At 36.8% G+C, this 23,628-nt stretch overlaps 2 protein-coding genes across 2 annotated transcripts; one reads left to right on the forward strand and one right to left on the reverse strand.

Annotated features, from left to right (window-relative positions):
• Positions 1 to 15,788: 15,788 nt before the first annotated feature.
• LOC134662197 (gloverin-like) lies at positions 15,789 to 17,636 on the reverse strand. Its single transcript, XM_063518464.1, has 4 exons — positions 17,553 to 17,636; positions 17,272 to 17,386; positions 16,660 to 16,845; positions 15,789 to 15,920 (listed from the first exon to the last, which is right to left on the reverse strand). The coding sequence occupies exons 1-4, from the start codon at positions 17,633 to 17,635 to the stop codon at positions 15,789 to 15,791; spliced, it is 516 nt and encodes a 171-aa protein (XP_063374534.1). The 5' UTR covers position 17,636.
• A 1,488-nt stretch (positions 17,637 to 19,124) lies between these two features.
• Positions 19,125 to 21,393, forward strand: LOC134662198 (gloverin-like). The gene is made up of 5 exons (XM_063518465.1): positions 19,125 to 19,148; positions 19,378 to 19,465; positions 19,716 to 19,836; positions 20,563 to 20,748; positions 21,246 to 21,393. Exons 2-5 carry the CDS (start codon positions 19,380 to 19,382, stop codon positions 21,372 to 21,374), a joined length of 522 nt encoding a protein of 173 aa, XP_063374535.1. The 5' UTR covers positions 19,125 to 19,148; positions 19,378 to 19,379; the 3' UTR covers positions 21,375 to 21,393.
• The last annotated feature ends 2,235 nt before the right edge of the window (positions 21,394 to 23,628 follow it).

The raw sequence follows: 23,628 nt of genomic DNA on the forward strand, positions 1-23,628 counted from the left end.
ATAAGGTTTGTTATAAATGTTATGATGTTAAATCATGTCTTCTGTTTTCCGGTTTTTGCATTATTTTTTTCTAAATCTTATATTAATTAATAGGTATAGGTACAATGTTTATATGCCTTTCTTTTTATGCCAAAACATTTTAGCGGTTAGCTTTCTCGAGGCATATATTGGGCCCCTATAACATCAACTTTTTGCAACTTGACTTGAGTGACTTTTGTGTAAAATAATGACTGTTATTTTCGTTTCGGCAACCATTTAAAAGATTTTTAATTATTAAAAAAAATGTTGTACCTACAACGAAACTGGGGTAGGCATGTCGCAGTAGCCTAACTTTGAAAGTGTCTCTGTGTAGTGAAGCAACGCAACTCAAGTGCGTCTGAGCCGTAAGCCTGAACAAAGCAGGACTTATAATAGAATCAAGCACTTTCTAGTTTGAGTACACCTACCCTTACCTACTTGTGTAGGCTATATTTTCGTAGCAAAACAAATGTAATGTTAGATTTTTTTTATTTACAGTTCCTAAAGACAATAATTATTCATATAATATTAGACCATTCAATTTTGGAGTTTAACCACAGATTATAATAGTACTTTTTGGTGCAAAAGTGAACCAATAAACAGAGCCATAGGTACGAAGTGCTTGTTAGTTCAATGTTACAGAGGAATGTTACTCTGCACTAACTACAAAACTATATTTCTGATTCACATGGCAACAGTTAAATTGATACCTCAATTATAGAGGCTAAATTCTCATTTTTTTTTAATTGATTGGAAAAAATATAAATGTCTTTTCCAGTTTTTAATCCTATATGATAAAAAAAAAATAGTTTTTTTAGCAAATTTCAAGGAGTACCTTTATTACTTACTAAACCCATGTATTATACTTTTCATTGATATCAAACTTCCCTACATTGTACTGTGTTGTAAATTTTGCACCTAATTGTATAAGTAGCTTTGAGTTTGAATAAGACCACGAGTATTGTGACCCCTGATGCTTGCCTATGCCTAGACGTACCTATGAGTGACGGAGCTTCGAAGTATAGACTGTAATATATAGACAAACAAATTAAATGGATAATTTTTGAATACGTGTTCAAACTAGTTGAAACGTTAAGGTCGTTTAACTACGTCTTCTATCTTTCCTATACAAGTATTGAGATTCATTCATCAACCGCAATCACTATAAAGCCTGTCTATCAGAGAAAATCTCCGATACATTCGGTATAAAGTGGGTCCCAAGAGACATCAATTACTCCGTGACATCAAGGCTGCCCTTAACACTGGCTTCAATCACTTATCGAAACTAGCCACGGATCATCGGGTTTGACACTCGTTAAAGTTTAACAGGGTAATCAATCTAGGTAGATCGATCGGAAAGAGAGTCGATTTGAAATTGGAATACTAAGTTAAAAAAAGTTGCGATGATTTTACTTAGTAGTATAATCTGTCTGTTTTTCTAAGCTCAAGTACGCCATAGTAAATGTATGGTGAACTTGATCTTGGAAATCGGACAGGCTATACCAAAGTCTAGTAAATAAAGAAGACGCCACTGACAATAATAAAAGTATTTTCAACTTCATACGTATAAATAATAATACGTAGGTACCTTTTAGTATGTAGCTATCGATTAAGTAGGTGTATGACTACGCAGAAGCGAGTCATTCTCATAAAATCATATGTTATGACCTAACTCGCAAAAAGATCCCGTATTGTCATAGTAAGGGAGCATGAGTACGGTTTTTATAACTCCGCTGCGTCCCGGCTTCCAAGAATTTAATCTGAAAATTGCTTGCTTAGCAGATTTCCGGCGCGGCATCAAAGCGATATTGCTTTTGCTCAGTTGCCGTTTAATGTCCCGATTGTTCCCCGATTTAAGAACAATGTAACTGAAGATCGAATCGAGGCAACGTTGTTGGTGTACCGACTACGTTAGTTGGAATTGAAAACGTGCGGTCGGATGGGGTATTTAGAGTAATTTACCTACAGACTTTTAACAGTTATAACTTTTTTATAATCATATTTAAAAATCTTACTACTGATTTTTCCGTCACAAATTAACCTCCTCCTTCTTGAAAAGTTGATTCAAATTGTAGCTTCTCACGTGGGCATTACAGACGAATCAATTAATTGACAGCTTTTAAATTAAAATCGGCTCTTAGGCCACCATATGAAGACCAAAAACAGCCACACAGGGGAAATAATAGGTGTATGAGCGAATTTTGGCACAGTTGTAGGTAAAAGTGCCTTACACAACATACTGAAAGTACTGGTGGATGGGGGTTGTGCTAACGGGTGGGAGGGGGTTTAAAGGTCCATTTTTTAGTTTTTTGTAAATAACTCGTAAACGGTGGCTCATAGCAAAAAATGTTCTTATACATAAGTAATCTACATAAAATTGCCTACAAGAAAGATTCTATATAATTTTTTGCTAGGGTCAATATTCAAAAAAGATATCAACACGCGAACGTTAATTAAAATCAATACAGATCTATTTTTTTATATTTTCATATATAACTCGTAAAGAGTGGCCAATAGCAAAAATTGTTCTGAAACGGAAATAATCTACACAAAATGTCCTACAAAAAAGGTAAAGTACACTTTTCGCAAGGATCAATATTTAAAAAGTTATTAAAGAAAGAATGTTATTTATAATCAATTCTAAGGTTCATTTATTTTTAGTTTTTCGTAAATAACTCGTAAACGGTAGCTCATAGCAGAAAATGTTCTACAACATAACACGGGCGTAGCCAGGTTTTAGTATCGGGGGGGTTCAAGAAAATAAAAGCGGTCAAGTGCGAGTCGGACTCGCCCATGAAGGGTTCCGTATTTAGGCGATTTATGACGTATTAAAAAAAACTACTTACTAGATCTCGTTCAAACCAATTTTCGGTGGAAGTTAGCATGGTAATGTACATCATATATTTTTTTTAGTTTTATCATTCTCTTATTTTAGAAGTTACAGGGGGGGGGACACATTTTACCACTTTGGAAGTGTCTCTCGCGCAAACTATTCAGTTTAGAAAAAAATGATATTAGAAACCTCAATATCATTTTTGGAGACCTATCTATAGATACCCCACACGTATGGGTTTGATGAAAAAAAAATTTAGAGTTTTTAGTTCTAAGTATGGGGAACCCCCAAAATTTATTGTTTTTAGGGTTCCGTAGCCAAATAGCAAAAAACCGGCCAAGTGCGAGTCGGACTCGCGCACGGAGGGTTTCGCACCATCAACAAAAAATAGAGCAAAACAAGCAAAAGAAACAAGCAAAAAAACGGTCACCCATCCAAGTACTGACCCCGCCCGACGTTGCTTAACTTCGGTCAAAAATCACGTTTGTTGTATGGGAGCCCCACATAAATCTTTATTTTATTCTGTTTTTAGTATTTGTTGTTATAGCGGCAACAGAAATACATCATCTGTGAAAATTTCAACTGTCTAGCTATCACGGTTCGTGAGATACAGCCTGGTGACAGACGGACGGACGGACGGACGGACGGACGGACGGACGGACGGACAGCGGAGTCTTAGTAACAGGGTCCCGTTTTTACCCTTTGGGTACTGAACCCTAAAAAACAGAACCCTTATGGATTCGTTATGTCTGTCTGTCTGTCTGTTTGTGTGTCCGTCTCTCCGTCTGTCCGTCCGTATGTCACAGCCACTTTTTTCCGAAACTATAAGGTTGAAACTTGGTAAGTAGATGTATTCTGTGAACCGCATTAAGATTTTCACACAAAAATAGAAAAAAAACAATAAATTTTGGGGGTTCCCCATAGTTACAACTGAAATTCAAAAAAATTTTTTCGTCAAACCCATACATGTGGGATAGGTATCTATAGATAGGTCTTCAAAAATGATATTGAGGTTTCTAATATCATTTTTTTCTAAACTGAATAGTTTGAACGAGAGACACTTCCAAAGTGGTAAAATGTGTCCCCCCCCCTGTAACTTCTAAAATAAGAGAACGATAAAACTAAAAAAAATATATGATGTACATTACCATGCAAACTTCCACCGAAAATTGATTTGAACGAGATCTAGTAAGTAGTTTTTTTTAATACGTCATAAATCCCCTAAATACGGAACCCTTTATGGGCGAGTCTGGCTCGCACTTGGCCGCTTTTTTTTTCTAATTTTGTGTGAAAATCTTAATGCGGTTCACAGAATACATCTACTTACCAAGTTTCAACAGTTCTTATAGTTTCGGAAAAAAGTGGCTGTGACATTCGGACGGACAGACGGATAGACAGACAGACAGACAGACAGACATGACGAATCCATAAGGGTTCCGTTTTTTGCCATTTGGCTACGGAACCCTAAAAACGACTAAAAGTACATAAAATAACCCTTATACAAGAAAAATATTAGACATGTGAAAAATACATACAGAAAAAAATTCCTCGGAGGAATTGGGGGAGTCCTTTTTCGAGTAGTGGGACAGTATAAACTATAAGCTAAATAAAAAAATAACGTTCTGTTATATATCGCAGAAACACAGAATATTACAAAATTAATCTTCTGTTTTTCTTTTTAAATATGTCCACTACTTCATTCGCATCAATTTCGATCCGATAATCGACGATGGCGGAGAAATCCAAAATCCAAACCACCGTATACTAGGTAATAGTTAGTAATCAATAAAATATGCCGCACGCCTGTTCTTATTTTAATTCTATGAATGTTAATATTCTGAACTTTTCGGGGGGGGGTTTGAACCCCCAAAACCCTCCCCCTGGCTACGCCCGTGCAACATAAATAATCTACATACAATTTGCTATGAAAGACATACTGAATACTTTTCACTAGGCTCAATATTAAAAAAGATACTAAAGCGATAAAGTTAATTATAATCAATTTTAAAGTCTCTTTTTAGTTTTTTATAAAAAAACTCTTAACCGTTAGTTCATATCAAAAAATATTCTAAAGCATAAATAATCTACATAAAATTTTCTATAAAAAACACGTGGAATATTTTTCTCGGGGATTAATATTTAAAAAGATATTAACAACCCCCATCCACCAGTACTTTCAGTATGTTGTGTAAGGCACTTTTACCTACAACTGTGCCAAAATTCGCTCATACACCTATTATTTCCCCTGTTTTTCCTTCGTTTGGTGGCCTATCTGTAGTTTCCGACGACGCTACGGTAGCACATAGCACAAACACCCAGAGACTGCTATACGAGGGGTGTTCAAAATATTCTCGGTATGAGAATGAAAACAAACAAGTACGAAAAGTTTGATATTTTTATTTTTCAATATACTCCCCCCCTATGTTCATACACTTAAAAGATCGATCAATTATTTTTTTTAATCCCTCGTAAAAATATTTTTTATCTTTCGTGTAAAAATGCTCCTCCACTGCCGCCTTCAATGCTTCATCGTCAGAAAATTTATTTCCACGCAGATCCTTTTTAAGATTGGGGAGCAAAAATAAGTCGCTGGGGGCTAAGTCCGGACTATACGGTGGGTGAGTAACAGTTTCAAACCCACATTCAACAATAGCTGCCTTGGCAATATGAGCAGTATGGACGGGGGCGTTGTCATGCAGAAGCAGAATACCTTTGGTTAACTTTCCTCGCCTCTTTTCTTTAATTACATCCTTTAATTGACGTAGAATGTTAGCGTAGTACTGTCCTGTGACATTTACACCTTTTTCTTTATAATCGATTAGTAATACTCCTTCACAATCCCAAAATATCGTGGCCATGACCTTGCCAGCTGAAGGGATGACCTTGAACTTCTTGGGATGAGCTGAACCCTTAATGTACCACTGCATGGACTCTTGTTTACTCTCTGGGTCATAATGATGAACCCAGGTTTCATCTCCAGTAACTATTCTTTGCAGCACCTCATCAGGATTTTCACCGCACAGATCAATAAAATCGGAACAACAAGCTACACGCATGTCTTTTTGAAGCCGAGTCAGCATTCGCGGAACCCATCTTGCACTTACTTTTGACATATTAAGATGGTCATGTATAATATCATGTACGGTACCAATAGAGAGATTGGTTACTTGTGCTATAGATTTTACCTTCACTCGACCATCTTCCAATATAAGTTTTTCCACTTTATCAATATTTTCTTGTGAAGTAGCTACTACAGGCCGGCCAGGTCTAGGGTCATCTTCAATACTCTCCCTTCCGCGTTTAAACTCGCTTGACCACTTTTGAATGGTAGATAAAGAAGGAGCAGACTCACGGTAAACACAATCCATTTCCTCTTTTATGGTTTTTTGATTTTTACCCTGTTTTGTCAAGAATCGCATCGCACGCATCGATGTTCTAATTTAGTTAACATTGTCAATTCGCACATGATGTTCATGTTTGTTCAGCAATTGCAGAAAAACAAAAGACTATCTCGGTTCGAATTATACTTTTTTTTAATGTCAATGAATAAACCTTAGCGGCCAGTAACGAAAGAAATTTTAGAAGAGGTCGTAAGATATCAATACCGAGAATATTTTGAACGCCCCTCGTAAAGTATCATAAGAAACATAATTATACCTAATTATCATAAGTACCATCACCCTTCTCGTGGCCGGATAAAAACAAAATAAAATGCTAACTAGCCCGTACGTGTCTATATGTAACTGTACCAGAGAGTAAGTAAATTGGATTGCTCTTGTCACTTTGCCGCTTAGCGCGCAAAGCCGCGGTTCGGCTTGGCATCTGGGAACTCAATTTGTTCCCTAACAAAGTTTCGCCGCCAATCAAATTACTTGCTTGTAATTTCCTCGCAAACGTAACATTAATCTCTAAATTGTTACGTTCACCGTGTAAAATTTGAGTATTTTATAAACAAGCTACAAATCCAATACTTATCATAATCGTTTGCTGATCAGATCAAAATAGCATATACCTACACGTATTTTAGGTTTGTATCCCGCTTTCAGGGTTCCGTAACCAACGACAATAATGGAACCCTCATAGTTTATGTGTCTCAGGCTCACAGCCATTTTACTCGCAAACTATAAGGTATATTTTAATGACATAGGGGAATTTCGTTCAGAAATTAACATAAAATAAGGTAACAAATAAATATTTTTTGGCTAACTGCGCTATCTGGGATCTATGTTATCTATGTATTCGTACTCCGAGCTTACTGTTATTGAGTTACTCGACTCGGGAATTTGCGCTAATTTTCTACTTTAGGGAATAGGTATACTGCGAATCCCCACATGCGCCAGCCTTTTATGACACCGTGATGTATCTCCATGAATGCACTTAAGCTAGTATTTTTATTTACACTGTAAGTGGTTCGTAAAGACAACGTCTTTGGCCAATAGTTTGATGTATTTGCATATAACAATTTTAATAATGAATAAATGAATGAATGAAAAAAAAAATAACAATCGAACCTGCTTACTAATTTTCACCAGAATCGGTTGAGAACCGACCTGTAGAGGAGAAAATCCGGACATACAAAAGCATTTTTGCCCAAGCTGAAAGGGAGATCTTCGCTAACGCTCGGTCAATAAGCTCAGCCCGATGCTAGCCCAAGGCGGGTTGTAAACTTCGAATACACCGTTAAATTTCTTTATATGCAGCTACAAGTTTCACACGATATATTCCTTCAGTAAAATAGTCGTAAATACAAAACGATATTCCGTACATCATCTGAAAAACTTATTAGTAACAACTCAACTCGAACCTATTATGAGGTTTTATATTCTGTTGGTAGCTGGTGTTATTGTAACAAATATTTTTGGAATTTTCTTTCCAAGCAATCCAGTAATTCGAATACCAGACACGAACATTTTAATACTAAAACCATTCCATTTTTTTGGAATATCAACTGTATCGGCATTGCGTTGACGCAAATGGATTTTAATATACTATTAAATAAATGTCTGCGTCTGAGTGCTCTATGAATAAATAAAATACAAATTTAACTTGTCAACAGTTTTAAAATGGCGACCATAAAATTGACGACGCGGAGGAATTTTTTACGACAAATTTACAACTTCTGGCTTCGTGATGGACGATAAAGCAACTGTGTCGTTACAAGTTTCGAATAAAATGGATCGACCATAGATAGAAGACGAGTAAGTGAACATTTTTAGAGTCTGTAGATTTTATCACAAACATCTTTCTGATTTAATTCCACTGTGGTCCATCATCAAGGATTCTGCTGTAAGTATCACTGAAGAAGGTAGGTAGGTATATCATTTTTAGTATAATGTCGATACTTTTAGCAGACATCTACCATTAGGGCCACCCCACATCTAGCGTCTTTCGAGCGTCGGCGTCTCGTCGGCGTCTACAACTCTATGGGCCTGCTCGACGCAACGTCGACGCAACTGCGCAGCGACGTCATTTTCCATAGCGCTGACCGACGCCGACGCCCGTTAGACGCCAGATGTGGGGTGGCCCTTACGTGTGAGTACCAAAATTGTTTCCTTTATTTGTATCTCTCTAACGTGTACCTATAATACATTAAATAACGAATAACAAATCCTTTTAACTGTTGAAAAACATGCGTTATAACGAATGCATTTAAAAACACTAACTGAACATGGGTTTAGCAAAGAGTTGGCAAGAGTGATGTGTAAGTACCTAGTAGTTTTAAAATCTACGTACGATTCTGTCTTAAAAAATATAATTGGATAAGTTGGCATAATTATATAGGTACGCGAGTTTTTACCCATCACGGAACAATGGTGTTCCGGAAATTTGGGAGGCGTGCGTGAAGCCGAAGCCAACAAGTAGAGGCCCTTTCGACACTTTAATGAGATGTAAGGGGTAGACCGAGCGAATGCTTCCCTTGCCCGTGTCATGGGATGGGACGTACGCAGAGGCAGCACCCGCCAGTTATTATTAAACCATACATAAGTTAATATTAAAAGAAGCCGTTTTTCCCTTATTTACCAACCTACTTTAAAGAGCACAAAAAGTGATGTTTTTGCAAGATTGTGATCGTAACAAGTAATAAATTATATATGTGATATTGCTTGCCTTCATAATGACCTAAGTTTGCGATTCGTATTTATAAACTGCATGTTAAAAAAATTCAACGAAGGACAGAATACGAGTACATATTTTAAAAACTCGCATATAAAATATAAGTGCGCACTTTCAAAGCAGTTGAATTGCTACAAAAACACTAGAAAATAATTATATCTGCAAACATTTCGCATTGAATTTAGTTATGAGCGAGCGAGGAACAGGCAGTGATAGTTAAGTGCTTAATGTATCCTCGCGGCCGCCAGCTTGGAAATTGAAATTGCTTAAGCTGGAGTTCCTTCCTTGCGATTTTGGGGCAACAACGTTAATCTGGTCGCCTGTGTGGTGGTTCTCCTCTGTGCTGAGGATCGTGATCCTCCGGATAGCAGATTTACAAACCTTTCGGTCCCTTGTACATCGTATAGTTGAACGCACTACATAATACATATAAATAAGCCTTTCATAAAAAGTTAAGTTTTTTTTTACATGAAAGGCAGTAGTACTGAGACTAACCGGCTAAATAAGAATAAGACAATAAGTAAAGATTAAGGCTCCATTTCTAAGATCAAGCTAGATTCTTCAGACACCCGTCTCATTCATCAAATAATGCGTGTATGACAAATCAAATCCGAAATTCATTTTTAGAGACCCTAACATAATATAAAACCTAATATAATATAAATATCATGCATAAAATAAGAACTGAGCACGTGATATCCTGAGGTGTTTTTGAGCGTCCATCCATAATTTCCAATCCGAACAACAAAGGTCAAAATTTATATCCAGGTAGGCACTTACAAAAACAAATGTGAAACGAATATAATTGTTTCATCTTTAAAATAAAAACTAACCATTCTGACAAAAAAAACATCCCTTCCTACTGAAAGTATCGTTTTATTAAAAGTAGAATTAGCGTCTTCAGGACGCGCTAAAGAAACCAACGCTTAAGAAAAGTCTACTTTATGAGAGTTATACAGTTTTAATATTTCGCGAGCGAAATAAGCTCTAATAGTGAACGTTTATGATAAAATCCTTCATTAGAGTTTTATATTATGTGCTTCTTTAAGTAATTACATAGAATGCCATATACTTTTTATTATTACCTACTTTAATATTTCAAGACTTATCGGGAAGTGGTAACGCCATGTAGTAAAATAGCGAAGCACACCAATTAAGACAGGACCATGCCTCGCAATAAATAGTTACCACGAGGCATAGTAAAGCTCCAATTCCAATCCAATGTATTGGTCCAATGTGTATTTGCGTCTCACATCTTGCTTAATGAGAGGTGAGATGCAATACACATTGGATAAAGAAATTGGACAAGTGGAATACCACCCTTAGTTACGTCACAGTTGACAACTCCAAAGTACCTACTTAAATAAAAATGATCACATTTTTACCACGCCCTAAGTTGTATTTTTCATCATGCAGCGCTTCCCAAATTATCAATAACGTGAGCCATTCATAACGTAAGTCAAGTACTCATCAGAAATTCGCTGCAGTACGTAAACAATATCTTTCAGCGATCTAAAAGCTGGTAATCGTTTAAAATTTAATGGACCGGAACGGCTACGTTGCGTAATTTATTTACAGTCATTGCGATTCTTATCACGTCGGTTGAGAAACTCTTCTTTACAGTTTAGTGCCTCTTGATCGCCAACGGTTCTGTACCTACGATATAAAAAATGGTTTTTAATTTAAAGCTGCTGGAGGCACAGCCAAGACAATCGTTTTATTAAGATATTTTTGTGCAATTATTATTATTATTTCTAATTTAATGTGTACTTACTAACATTAGCATATTAAGATTAATTTCTATTGTATTACTAACAAATGATATGGGCTTTTATGTCTGAAATAAATGATTGAATTGAATTGAAATTGTTATCGCTAATCCAACAGTACAAAATTTATCAGAATGTCAGATGCAAACGAAAGTAACGTGATTTCCATACTTTCCGATTGTCTTAACGATTAACAATTGTCACTTTAGCTTTGTCCCCAAATTAGCGCATTTATTTATTTTAACGCAATTTCAACATACATTATAGGTAATTCAGGTGTATTTGTAAAAAATTAATGGTGCATGTGTATTAACGTGCCGTCAAATTTGGAATATTTTGCCGCTTTTGCCAGTAAGGTCATAACATAAACTAACTGGAGCTGCCAACAAACAAAACTAAATTACAACCTATTATGAAGCATAATTGCATATTATGAAGCATATTTGGATATCCCAAAAACGGAAATACTTCAAATAATGACTCCTTATTAACTGTCTACAAACTTCACTTTAACAATGAATAATCCTGGACCATTAAGAGAGAAATTGAATTGAAATATCAACTCGGGGACTTTTCAAATTTATTAATCCATTTACGACCTGCCAAAGGATCCCTGAAAAAGGAAGTTACTTAGGTGATTGCATTATGTTGGAAGATTTATGAATGCCGCTCCATTATCATTGATTTCGTGACTTGGGCATCTTCAGGCTTTTACGGTTTAATATTTATGGTTCTATGACGGTGTTATTTTTATTGACGTATAAAAGAATATGTGTTTCGTGAACCAATTGGTTTGGTGTACCATTATTTACACTTTTATATTTTCCTTGTTGGAAAACATTTAGGTAATTTTTGACATGATTAGCTTTACCTACTTGCATGGACGTACCCAGAATTACCCAGAATTTGTTAAGGGGTGGGGCAGAAGTAAATAAACTTATAAATCTTGGTCCAATTTTTAAAAATTCTTAACTTCGGGTCAGACAGCAGAGTGGGGCAACTGCCCCACCTTGCCCCACCGTGCGTACGCCCATGCCTACTTGACCGCATTAGTAGACAGTATAGGTTAGTGAATTAGTAGGTATTCCTACGGGGATTTGCCATTACGAAATCTGACTGATTTCCTGATCAATATTAGCATTGTAATCAGACATGTAATATTTGAGTATACGTCATTTCATTAAGCTACTGCTTGAATCGTTGAATTTAGTGAAAACAGCTTTTTCACATACTCGTTAATAAGCGAGGCCGCTTAACTGTGGAAAAGGTAAAAAATAAACAACAAAATCCATTTTCACAAGCTAAGCTAAAAATAAATGTTCCTAATTGTGCTGAGTAAGAAGGTACACTGTGGTGGAAATACGATTCTGGGAATTTTATTCGCTACACATCAATATTTCTATAATATTTACCACATATTTACCCAGTATACGCTCCATTTTCAGCTGACATATATTTGTATGTATTGCAAAATAACAACCTGAACATCCTAATAAAATGTTGTGTATCAGTGTACTTACTTTTTTTTTTGCTGGCAACACGAATGGAGTAGTAGACTCCCGCTCCTATAAAATGCAACCAGGTAGGTACTTAAGCCTTGAATATCTACAAAACCTCTCTCATTTTTAAATCGCGTCGAAACGTCTGTGGCAAAAAGAATCCGTAGCCTGTCAACGCATATTTAGTTGCGTTAGACTGCACGATTGGTTCGAATTCGTGAGTGACACCGCTGAACTAGCACCACTCTTAGTGCCAGTCTTTAAATATTATGTCAATGCCTATAGCACTATCTAGCTAATACGCTTAAGTTTTGTCAGAACGAGGCAATCCTAGTGCAATTGGTCTTTAGGAGAACATAGTTTCGTAGGTAAACCCAATTGCACCTGGATACGGAATATATGTAGATGCTCCAACTAAAGTGCAGTGTGTAATCTGTTAAATTCTCGCGGGCGCACGACACGTGAACACGGGTAACCCGGATCCGTGCATTTCGGGGCGCGCCGGACGTGTAACACGCTTCAATCACGGCCGCTCAGAGAGCGGTATTTACTCTGTATATAGAGGACGCGTTTCCATTGCACTGTGGTGCGGTTCGATATCTAGGTTGCGTATACAGTATTTTCGCTATAGCATTTAACGTTTAAATATGGCAATATTTGTGGATTTTTGACATTAGCGGCAGGTACGCATTCGGCATGAATGTCGCGCTTCATTACTGCAGTAGTAATGCAGGTGTTGTCTGAATCCGAACGGTACCTTTAATAATAGGGATACACGGGGAGCAACACCACACTACTACTAGGTTAGAACCTACCTAATACTTATGTTATCACCAATTTTCTCAATGATTATCATTTTATAAATATCCTCAAACTCTCACCGTTTTAATCTCGAAAACGAAAAAAACATGTCAAACCACATTTCGTTAGACAATGGAAACGGGTCACTTCCCGTACAGTGCCTAGTCAACATAATGGATGAGCATTGCATTTGGCCAGCGCCCAAATTTACTGCTACACATAGATACTGCATGTTCCTACATACAGTAAAAGAGGCTTATGCGCAAGGCTTGGATCCGTATATGCCACCTTTTAGCAGCGATTGGACTGTGCCGGTGTTCATATTTCGGAGTATTAAGAGCTCAAAGTTAGTAATAGATTATGTATAGCTTTGGTATTGGAAATGATTCGAACTATTTAAAATAAATACAACATGAAATTCGAAATTTTAATGTTTAATTTCAAACCTTTTTTATTTAGGTGCACAATTTGCTAAGGTACTCGTGCGAAGCCGGGGCGGGTCGCTAGTATAGTCATTTTCATTTATCATAAGAAGTCTTAAAGAACTGGTATGCTAGATTGAGACCGTTATCTAGTTCTGGTGTCACATTTGTTATTCTTTTAGTTTCCAGTTCTATAAAATTATAAAAATTCCAGGTTATTAAATATTAGATCATTTCATCAGACAAATCCTCTGCTTACTAAAGGGATTAAAAACTAGAAGTTTGAAATGACAAAGTTGTAGAGTTTTCCTAACGAATCTAACGAGGGTTTTACATAAGCGATATCTGGAACGATATTTCATATTTTCATGTAGGTAAGTAAGTTTGTGGTACCTATTAAATAAGTAAGTCCAGCTATAACCTAGTGATAACAGGCTGCTGTTATAATAGCAAATAAAATGCTACAGTACTAAAGCATATAATATACAGATATATTTTCAATATAACGTCGATAACTAATATACTCGTACTCAAGCTTCAATAACTAAGTAAGTGCGAGTAACTAGAGTCAAACCAAAGAAAGTCTGCAGCGCAATAATTTGACAGCGAATTAAAAAACTACATATGGCAATGTTTTTTAGCAGTCAGTAAACGTCATGCACTATGGTATGTGTTTGTCAAAATCGTTTCAATATTCGTTGTGTTTTGTGATGAACAGAATAAACATGGTGAAACCTTACAAAACCGGCGTGCGGGAGTTACTTTTCCGCATGACGAATAATTTTACACTTGTAAAAAGTCAGCACGAGGCGATTCAAGCTGAAAAACGACAATGTTTACAAAATTTGGAGTTGATGACGGGTAAGTGGAATGAAACATTTTAATACTTCACAATATGCACCTACTTAGATAATATAATATTGGTTTAGACTAAGGTTTCACAGCAAATTGAACACACCTAATAGGTACCTATAGGCATACTTATGAACTTCCTCTAACATTTCGAGAAACTCATTGGTACTAGACTAGCCGGGTTTTGAGCTCGAACGCTTATGCTCACGGCATGGGTACCTACTAGTTAAAGCTAAAATTTATTTTTAATATATGTTTATTGTTTTAATGGTTTATTTCGTTTTTCCGAAAACTTTAGTTCGCAAATTGCGGGCAATTTCTCTGTCAATCTAATTACGCCTTAATGGGAGTAAAAGAGAAAAATGTCCGCATATTGAGAACTTCGGTGTTCGCGGTAGGCCCTCTGTACCTATTTACCGCCGTCGCGGATATTACAAAAGCTTATTAATTTTGATGAAGCCAAATGTCACATTCTCCCAATATTATTTATCAATATTAGTATATGTCTACATATTAGTAGTGACATCTATTGTTGGAATGAAATTTATTTTACCATAAAAATTAAGCTGTGCATACAGCTTAATTTTTTCATAGACGGTAAATATGGTAGAAATTTCACAAGTATCAAGACTATTTAATCCATTTTCTGTGGTGTTGTCTCATACTGATTTTTAAAAACTACTTTTAATCTAGCGCTGCAGACTTTCTTTGGTCTTACTCTAAGACTTTCTACGAGTATTCACTATTCAGAATTTCAATTTGAAACTAAAAAAAAACCAGCCAAAATAGATTTTTGTCATCGCTCAGCGTAGTGTGTTTTGTGATGCGGTCAACGTGCCGTGTAGGAGGTGAAAGGAACATTTTTTGTGGAGATAGGTCGTGCAAAAGTGTTTCTCTTATTTGGAAAGAAATTTTGCACTTTAATCCTGCCACGGTTTAAATTTTAAATAATGTTTTGTAAAACATTTAATAATAATGATTTATAGTAAATGTAAAATTCACAATTAAAGTTTGGAATACGTTCATAAAATATTTAATAGTATTAAAACTGTTATTTGGTAAAGAAGTGATAGCACGAAAGTTGTGAGCAAATCTATATCACAATACGAGCACCTACGAACATATTATTATTACAAATTTAATGACACATTGATTCTATTCACTCAGAGCTAATTAAACACTTAGCTGGGTGGATCATAAATTATTTGGGTTGTTAGAAAAAAAAATCTCTCAATTTACTTAAGAGTACTCGACCCTACATGGCCCTTTATGGAAAAGAAAGAACAACCACATAATTAATGTATAGGTAAGACTATGGCTTAAAAAAGTGACTTAGAAGGCGTAACCACCCAGTAATTGTTGATCTACCCAGCTCTGTATGTTGTAAAGGCGGGATTCCACCAGTTTGCGGCTTAAGCATATTAGGTACAGAAATGCTAGTGCCGCACAGCGCCGCCATTTGCTCGCACAACGCTTGCTGTTAAAACTTGTGTTCTATCTCTGCTTTGACGTTGACGTCGGGCCTGCCACTGCCGGTGTGTGACACGCCGCCACCGGCTGAAAACTGTGTGTTCTTATCCAGGTTCCAGACTCCCGCACCGCTTGCGTCCACCTGTCAATATGAACAATGTTATGTCACCTTGCAATTAGGAGCCACTTGTCCTTATCGCATATAAAAGTAAAAGCGCATTTAACCGATTTGCAAGGCCAAAGTAATCCCATAATCGTCAACATAGGTTTGTACGGAACTCTAAAAATCAAAGGGGATTAATCCAATGCGCTCGCTTCACAATATTATGGTCCCAAACTGTAGTTGAGTTCAACGAATTGAATATTTTCGAGGGTGATGTTAGTAAAAAACAAGTGACGATGCAAACTACTAGTACCTAATTAATGCAAGGTACAAGGGAAGGAGTTACAGGATTAATCTGGATCGCCGAGCGTGAGCAGTCGTTGCGTTCGAGATTTCAACTTCGAATGTTCGGATGTAGATTTTCAGACGCCTTCATCGCCTGTCATTATGACCATCACTTTTTAGTAAAGTACTTACCTATGTAAGTAACAGAGTGTGTAAGGGTCAGTAACAGAGTGACGCGTGATACGATAGACGATATAATGCATCTATTAGAAACGTAAAGTTAGTATAAACATATTATAATTATAAAATAGAAAAAAAAGTGAAATATTTCTCAGCTTACGAAGCCATGGCTCTTTATAGTTAGTTATTGCCTTGAGTCATCACTTAACAATATGTTTTTGTTGATTTTACTATCTAAAATAATCCGATTTGCAGAACCAGATGTGCAGAAAAAGAGTGACATATCCTTCAGTCTAATCTCAAATACACTTACCGTGGTTTTTCCATGAATCTGCTTGCTGATGTCCAAGGCAGCTTTAGCGTTGTCATTGGCCCAGTCGAGCTTGCCCCCGAAGTGGCTGGAGTCCCCGGCGGGGCCTAGCACGCGGCTGCCGTAAGCTTGCGCGTCCAACTTGCCCCGCGCGTCGTTGAAGATGGTCTCTTTGTAGCCTGCCTTGCCCTGGGATAGAGAGGTAAGTTGGGATAATAACTTAAAAAAAAAGTCATAGTAATTGTTATCCTAAGCATAGGTATCAAAATATATAAGACATAATATATAAGACTAGAAAATGTGCGAAATTTTACTCCACAATGCACAAGTGTGCCACACTTGTGCCACAAGTGTCTAAATAATACAAAAAGAGAGGATTTATAACATTTATATTTTAAGACAATTTCTGTCTCATCAGGCATTATTTATTTTAGGTATTTTTGCGTCATAAATTCCAAATCAAGCTTGTTTTCCAACGATCGTTGCAGTTGCAGCTCACTGATGAAGCAGATTTGTTTTAACAATTTTCTTTTCGCTTCTTACAAACAAACACAGACGAATTATAGGCAAACAAATGGTAAAACGGAAATCAAAATACTTTAATGTGTAACTTACGAATAGTCCCTGGTCGGTAGAGCCCAATGTTCCAAAGACCTTGCCGTCGCCGACTGATTTGTCCCACGTGACGTCTCTTGCGTGACGGGCCATTTTGGCCCACGTGTTAGGATACCTAAACATGTGCACAAATGTTATATTATAGTAATTAGTTCTGAGGGACTATTGGTACTGCATAGATTCTGCGAGTTTGAAAATGCTTCTACATAAAGTAAAATACTATCAAATGTAAGCATATAAAAAATATTAAAGATTGAAATTGAAATTACTCTTTTTTTTACCTTTCTTTGTAACCCGGAGGGACCGACACTTGGGCCATCGCTACGCACACCAATGCAACCAGAATAGTAAGGGTAGACTGCATTTTTTTTACTGAAAAATAATTTAATGTTAAATTGATGCACTCCTAGAGATTTACTGCTTACAATAAGGATAAGGTAGGTATATGTATTTGTAAATTATAAACTTTTGCGACTTGCGAATATCTTAAAACACTGGAATTCGCCAGAATAATAAGTAAACTTACTTAGTAAACCAAACCAAAATTAATTCAAATTTAAAAATAAAATTACATTTGGGTTTACAACCTTAGTTTAAGATTATCCCAAGTTAAAAGAATGTCCGATTCATTAAATATATTTATTATATCCGCTTATAAATAAGTCAAATCCACTTTTATTTTTTATTTGCGAGATATTAGGCAATACAATATGTCGAAGAAATAGATATACGTTTTAATAATATATTATCTTATTATCCGACACTCGGAAAAAAGTATAATGAACAACAAACAACGTACTTTAGGAGATGGGTTTCGTAATGTAAGAAAGCTTCTTCCGTAGTGTATGTAGGGGGTTATTGCCTGGCATATATATATCCGAAACTCGGCAAATGGTAAGTCCCTCGAGGTAAAGAACCATTCTTCCTAAAAACTCTGTGAGTCACGTCAGTGTGCTCGGATAGCTGCTTGTAGCCGGGGTCATTCCCTCTTGTACGATGACGTCAGAAGCCAGTAATAATGAAACAAAAAATAATTAATATTTTTAGAGCAGCGTTATTATTATTACATTCTATTGTATAATAGTACAGGTAAATCATCGATTTGTGAATATTTTCAAATTCATACAAATGAGACACTCTATTCGACTAGAAATTAAGTCACTCTCTGTGACTTTTTAAAAATTAAATAGGACCCATATTTTTGTAAAGTTACCTTACTCTGCAGAATAGTGGCAGGATACGACGTTAGTTAGGTAAGTTAGGCTAAGTTACGATAACATTTGACTTAATTACATACAAACTTGACGTTATTTAACGTTGTTATAAATTGACCGTGAAATTGATAAGTAATAATAACAGATGATTGCAGTTTTATCCCTATTCGTTATAATAATTATATAGTAGGTAGGTATGCGCTTAAATATTTATATATTTATCCATAACTGTATTTTTGGAAAGCCGTTACTTGCATTTAATTTAATTTTAGATGATCGAGGTCAAAAGGTCACGAAGTAAAAAACCAAATCCAAAATAATTTATTTAAAATCGGCCTTATTTTTATGTGTTTTATTTGAATTTACTATGTACGATTATTATATTTTACTATAGGTTTTACTTATGTAACCCCTCTTGCATTGCAGGTGTCCATAGGCGACGGTAACTGCTCACCATTAGGCGATTTGTCTGCTCATTTGCCTCCTATTAACTCGTATCTATTTACTTGCTAAGATACATTTCACTGCGGCTCTATCGAAGTAATTCCCCTCGGAGCGAAGGCAGGGACTTTACCATTCCTTATATTTTAGCATATAAACGCCGGCACCTGTCATTCGAGCACAGTTGAAAACTTCTTACGTTGCGCAGCCTACTATTAGCTAGTAAGTCATATGACTCATATCATATTACAGATGTACTGCATAATTATTTTTCTTCGTAAGTTTACGGAAACGTACGAACGTGTCTTGGCTATTTCAGTCAGTCTCGGTGACTGAAGTAGAAATACGAACATTTCCGAGATAATACGATGGAAATGCACTACGTCTGTATCATGTTTCAACTGTCTTTAAAAACATGTTTCAAAATGTAATAATGTTTTTTTTTCTTCAGAAATGCAGTATTCCATTTTTGTCGTTATAGCAGCTTTGGTGAGCATGGCTTTAGCTCAAGTGTGGCTCCTACCTGACGGAAGAGATAAGTATGTACAAATAATAACAACTAAATACCTTGATTTAAAAAAAATCGCTAAATCAATAATGCAAAAAACAAACCAATTGTCCCGGTCGACGTCCCTACACTTATGGATGCTTATGTCAACCCTAAGAGACGTATCGTGTGCGCAAATAGTTTGCAAAATCGTTCGCTAGTTCACTTTTGTAAACAACTAGTATCTACTTCATCTGTGTGTCTTACTTCATCTGTTTATTTGTTTGTAATTTTGTTTACAGGGACCTATATAGCAATGTCTGGGGCAGGGCACTTCGAAACAGCAATGGCGTCACATGGAACAAACCAGTGGGTGGCGGCAATGTCTTCGGCACTTTGGGCAGCAGCGACCAGGGGCTATTTGTAAGTTCAACATATTTTAATAAGCCCTACTTACATATTTACGTGTTTTCGAAGCATACACGATTCTTAAATTAGGAAATATCACATAGACTAGCGTGAGCTTTGTATGCCGGAAAGCTATTTTGAGTGCGTAGCCAACGTGCGATCGTTTACGCTCCGTAGCGAAACGCAACTGTCACTGTCACACAAATATGGAAGAGTGATAGAGAGAGATGACTACGCTACGGAGCGTTAACGATTGGCACATTTGGCTACGCGGCATCGCGTAATTCGCGTAGCACGGTAGCTGAGAATGAGAGCGTGACAAACACTAACAGGCGTATTCTGATTTTAATAAAAGGTTGAATTAATTAGATTTCGATTAGTAATGGAACTGATCTGTCAGTGTCAAAAGTGACATTTCTTGAACCAAAAACGTCACTTTTACAGATCTATTCCATAACCTGTTATTAAAATCATAATACGCCTGTAAGGCGAGAGGAACATTAGCTACAATTAGGGCAATTGAGCTTAGCATCTAATGGCGTTTTTTTCGTTTTCTTCATTTTCTCCTTTATTATACCAATAATTGGCATAAGTTGAGTTAGGTAGTAACGTATAAGAGAAGAATAAGCCGGTAAGTGGGAAATCGTTTTAAGAATGTCACAACATGCAACCCTTTTACTCCAGTTACTCCATTCTGGTGACCGGTAGTGGTATTAATAAGCTATATGGCCATCTTTCTAGGGCAAGGCAGGTTACCAAGGCACCATCTTCAACGACGCCCGGGGCAAGATGGAAGGGCAAGCCTACGGTACCCGAGTGCTGAGCCCAGCTGGAGACACCAGCCACTTCGGGGGCAAGCTCGACTGGGCCAATGACAACGCCAAAGCCTCCGTGGACATCAGCAAGCAGGTTCATGGGAAAACCACTGTAAGTCTTTATGAAGTTTGTATATTTTATGCTTAGACAACTCATATATGAATGATGATGAATAGAGCAAGCCCTATGCAGGGTATGCATAGAACACTTTTGCTGAAAATAACTCTCTCGCTCTGTGCTGATAAATCCTTAATTTATTCAAGAATTTGAGACCCACATTCTGACTTTTTGTATCACTTTCTAAGCACTATCAACAAACTAATCTTTAGAACTACGACTGGCAATTTTGTCAATACATAGGTAACAGTTAAATAGAAAATCTATACCGTTTTATTTAATCCCTTTTTTAGGGGTTATCATAAGGAACACCGTAATGATTCCTTCTGCTTAGGCTCCACGGGAAATCGACTCTTGTCAAACTAAAGTTTTGTTTTTTTTCATATTACGTTAATTACTTAGAAGTTCTACTCTCGGTGCTAGTTTTATAAAGACATAATAAGAAAGTAGTTTAATCATTTACCACACTGATTGATTGTTATGTTTCACAGTTGGAAACGAGCGGGTCGGGAGTATGGAAAGTAGATAAGAACACGCAGGTGTCAGCTGGAGGCACCTTGACCGCCGGCAACGGCAAGCCTGACGTTGCTGTCCAAGCGCAGATAGAAAGCAAATTTTAAAGCCATGCCAGTATTGGCCGACGGAGTTGTATTGCACACCGCGGCGCAAGCCAAACATCATCCTCAACAAGCAAATAGGACGCATCGAATCATCGTCAACGCGAAGTAGAACTAAAGTTTCAGCTGAGCTGACGGTGCCGTGTCGAATGTAGTACCTACATCATCAGCTATTGGCTGTTGTGTCGCACGCAAGCCGGCGGCACCGCGCAAACAAATCACAAGTTGTAACATGCAGCTTCAGTGTGCTAAGATTTAAATTGTGCAGCAACTGGTCTTGCATGTACGAATTGTAACCAGTGTTGGTCTCTGCAGCCATTAAATTTGAATCTAAATATCCGAAGTTAGGTTAAATTTTTCATGGCTTCAGAGACAAATACTTGTATAGTTTTTGCTTTACCTCTATGTTTAAGATAAGTTACCAAATACTAAATGTGCCGACCAGGTGAAAATACTGCCATTAAATAAATATAAACAGGATTAGAAAATTGGATATTTGATAATTTAAATTTATATTTTTTTTTAGAGTATCGTTTACATTAACAATAACTTATTAAACCTTAGCCATAATCGCAAAGACTGTTCCTACCTAATGGATTGAAAATAAACTTTATTTTTTTAAACTATGTAGTTATTTTGATGTGTCCGAATTCAGAACAGTGAAGTTTAGGAAGATAAATCGTGGCTCGACGTTTAAGCTGGCCCTCACTGCTCTGGTTACTGGAGCTACGTGTTTGCAGCCAGTGAGGTTTGCCCTATTCCCATCGCCTACCGAGCGTAGGCGACTGTGCGGCTACGCGCGCCTCTGATCTTTGAAATCTTTGAATACTAAAAAAAATTACCTCGAGATCCTATAGAAGCGGTGGCTTCGGTATTAAGATCCTGTCTACTCTACCTTCATATTCATCGCAAGACAACTGCCACCTTGCGTTATATTCTAATCGATGCCTGTCTGCTTCATTCTGATTTTAATTTCTTGTTCTGAAAATGTTATAGATTTGATCTGTCAGCTGTCAACAGTGACATTTCTGGTTGTACGTTGTTTCATATACTACATTTTCGTAGAATTGCGCTTCATAGAAAATGTTTCTCATATTATCATTTCATAGAATGATCAACTTCCAGTGCACATACATTGTAGAAGATCTATTTGTATATTTTTTATAGTTCAGAAAATTAATGTTTCGAAATTCATTTTATGAAATTTCAGGTCATATATTATTATTCCTTATAATATTAAGTTTATATAAAACTTGTTTCCAAGCCTGCATATTCATAGAATTGTGTTTCTCATTTTATTAAACTTAATATTTTAATTTTCTAACCTAACCTACTTTTCTGGCAACAGTTTGTTTCTGCGGTGATCGCAGTTCTAACCTAACCTACTTTTCTGGCAACAGTTTGTTTCCGCAGGGGTCGCAGTTCTAACCTAACCTAACCTACTTTTCTAGCAACAGTTTGTTTCTGCGGGGGTCGCAGTTCTAACCTAACCTACTTTCCTGGCAACAGTTTGTTTCCGCAGGGGTCGCAGTTCTAACCTAACCTAACCTACTTTTCTAGCAACAGTTTGTTTCTGCGGGGCTCGCAGTTCTAACCTAACCTAACCTACTTTTCTGGCAACAGTTTGTTTCCGCAGGGGTCGCAATTCTAACCTAACCTAACCTACTTTTCTAGCAACAGTTTGTTTCTGCGGGGGTCGCAGTTCTAACCTAACCTTACCTACTTTTCTGGCAACAGTTTGTTTCCGCAGGGGTCGCAGTTCTAACCTAACCTAACCTACTTTTCTAGCAACAGTTTGTTTCTGTGGGGGTCGCAGTTCTAACCTAACCTAACCTACTTTTCTGGCAACAGTTTGTTTCCGCAGGGGTCGCAGTTCTAACCTAACCTAACCTACTTTTCTGGCAGCAATTTGTTTCCGCAGGGCGCGCAGTTCTAACCTAACCTACTTTTCTAGCAACAGTTTGTTTTTGCGGGGGTCGCAGTTCTAACCTAACCTAACCTACTTTTCTGGCAACAGTTTGTTTCCGCAGGGGTCGCAGTTCTAACCTAACCTACTTTTCTAGCAACAATTTGTTTCTGCGGGGGTCGCAGTTCTAATATTACAATTCTTTGCATTGAGTTTCTTTTCAATAAATTTGAATGAAGTGAATAAGTTCTGAAATAATAATATTTGAAAAGAAAATACTCGAACTAAATGTTATATTAAACAGTTCCTATGAAATAACAATCTATGAAATCTGTGTCTACGAAACAAGAA

This window comes from Cydia amplana, chromosome 2 (genome assembly GCF_948474715.1).
Source record: "Cydia amplana chromosome 2, ilCydAmpl1.1, whole genome shotgun sequence".
NCBI classification, from domain to species: Eukaryota; Metazoa; Arthropoda; class Insecta; order Lepidoptera; family Tortricidae; genus Cydia; species Cydia amplana.

Coding starts and splice junctions, on each gene's coding strand:
- LOC134662198 (XM_063518465.1), top strand. CDS start 19,380: ATGCAGTATTCCATTTTTGTCGTTATAGCAGCTTTGGTGAGCATGGCT. Junction 19,466..19,715: donor CTACCTGACGGAAGAGATAA/GTATGTACAAAT, acceptor TTTTGTTTACAG/GGACCTATATAGCAATGTCT. Junction 20,749..21,245: donor AGGTTCATGGGAAAACCACT/GTAAGTCTTTAT, acceptor TATGTTTCACAG/TTGGAAACGAGCGGGTCGGG.
- LOC134662197 (XM_063518464.1), bottom strand. CDS start 17,635: ATGCAGTCTACCCTTACTATTCTGGTTGCATTGGTGTGCGTAGCGATG. Junction 17,387..17,552: donor CCTCCGGGTTACAAAGAAAG/GTAAAAAAAAGA, acceptor GCACATGTTTAG/GTATCCTAACACGTGGGCCA. Junction 15,921..16,659: donor AGATTCATGGAAAAACCACG/GTAAGTGTATTT, acceptor TCATATTGACAG/GTGGACGCAAGCGGTGCGGG.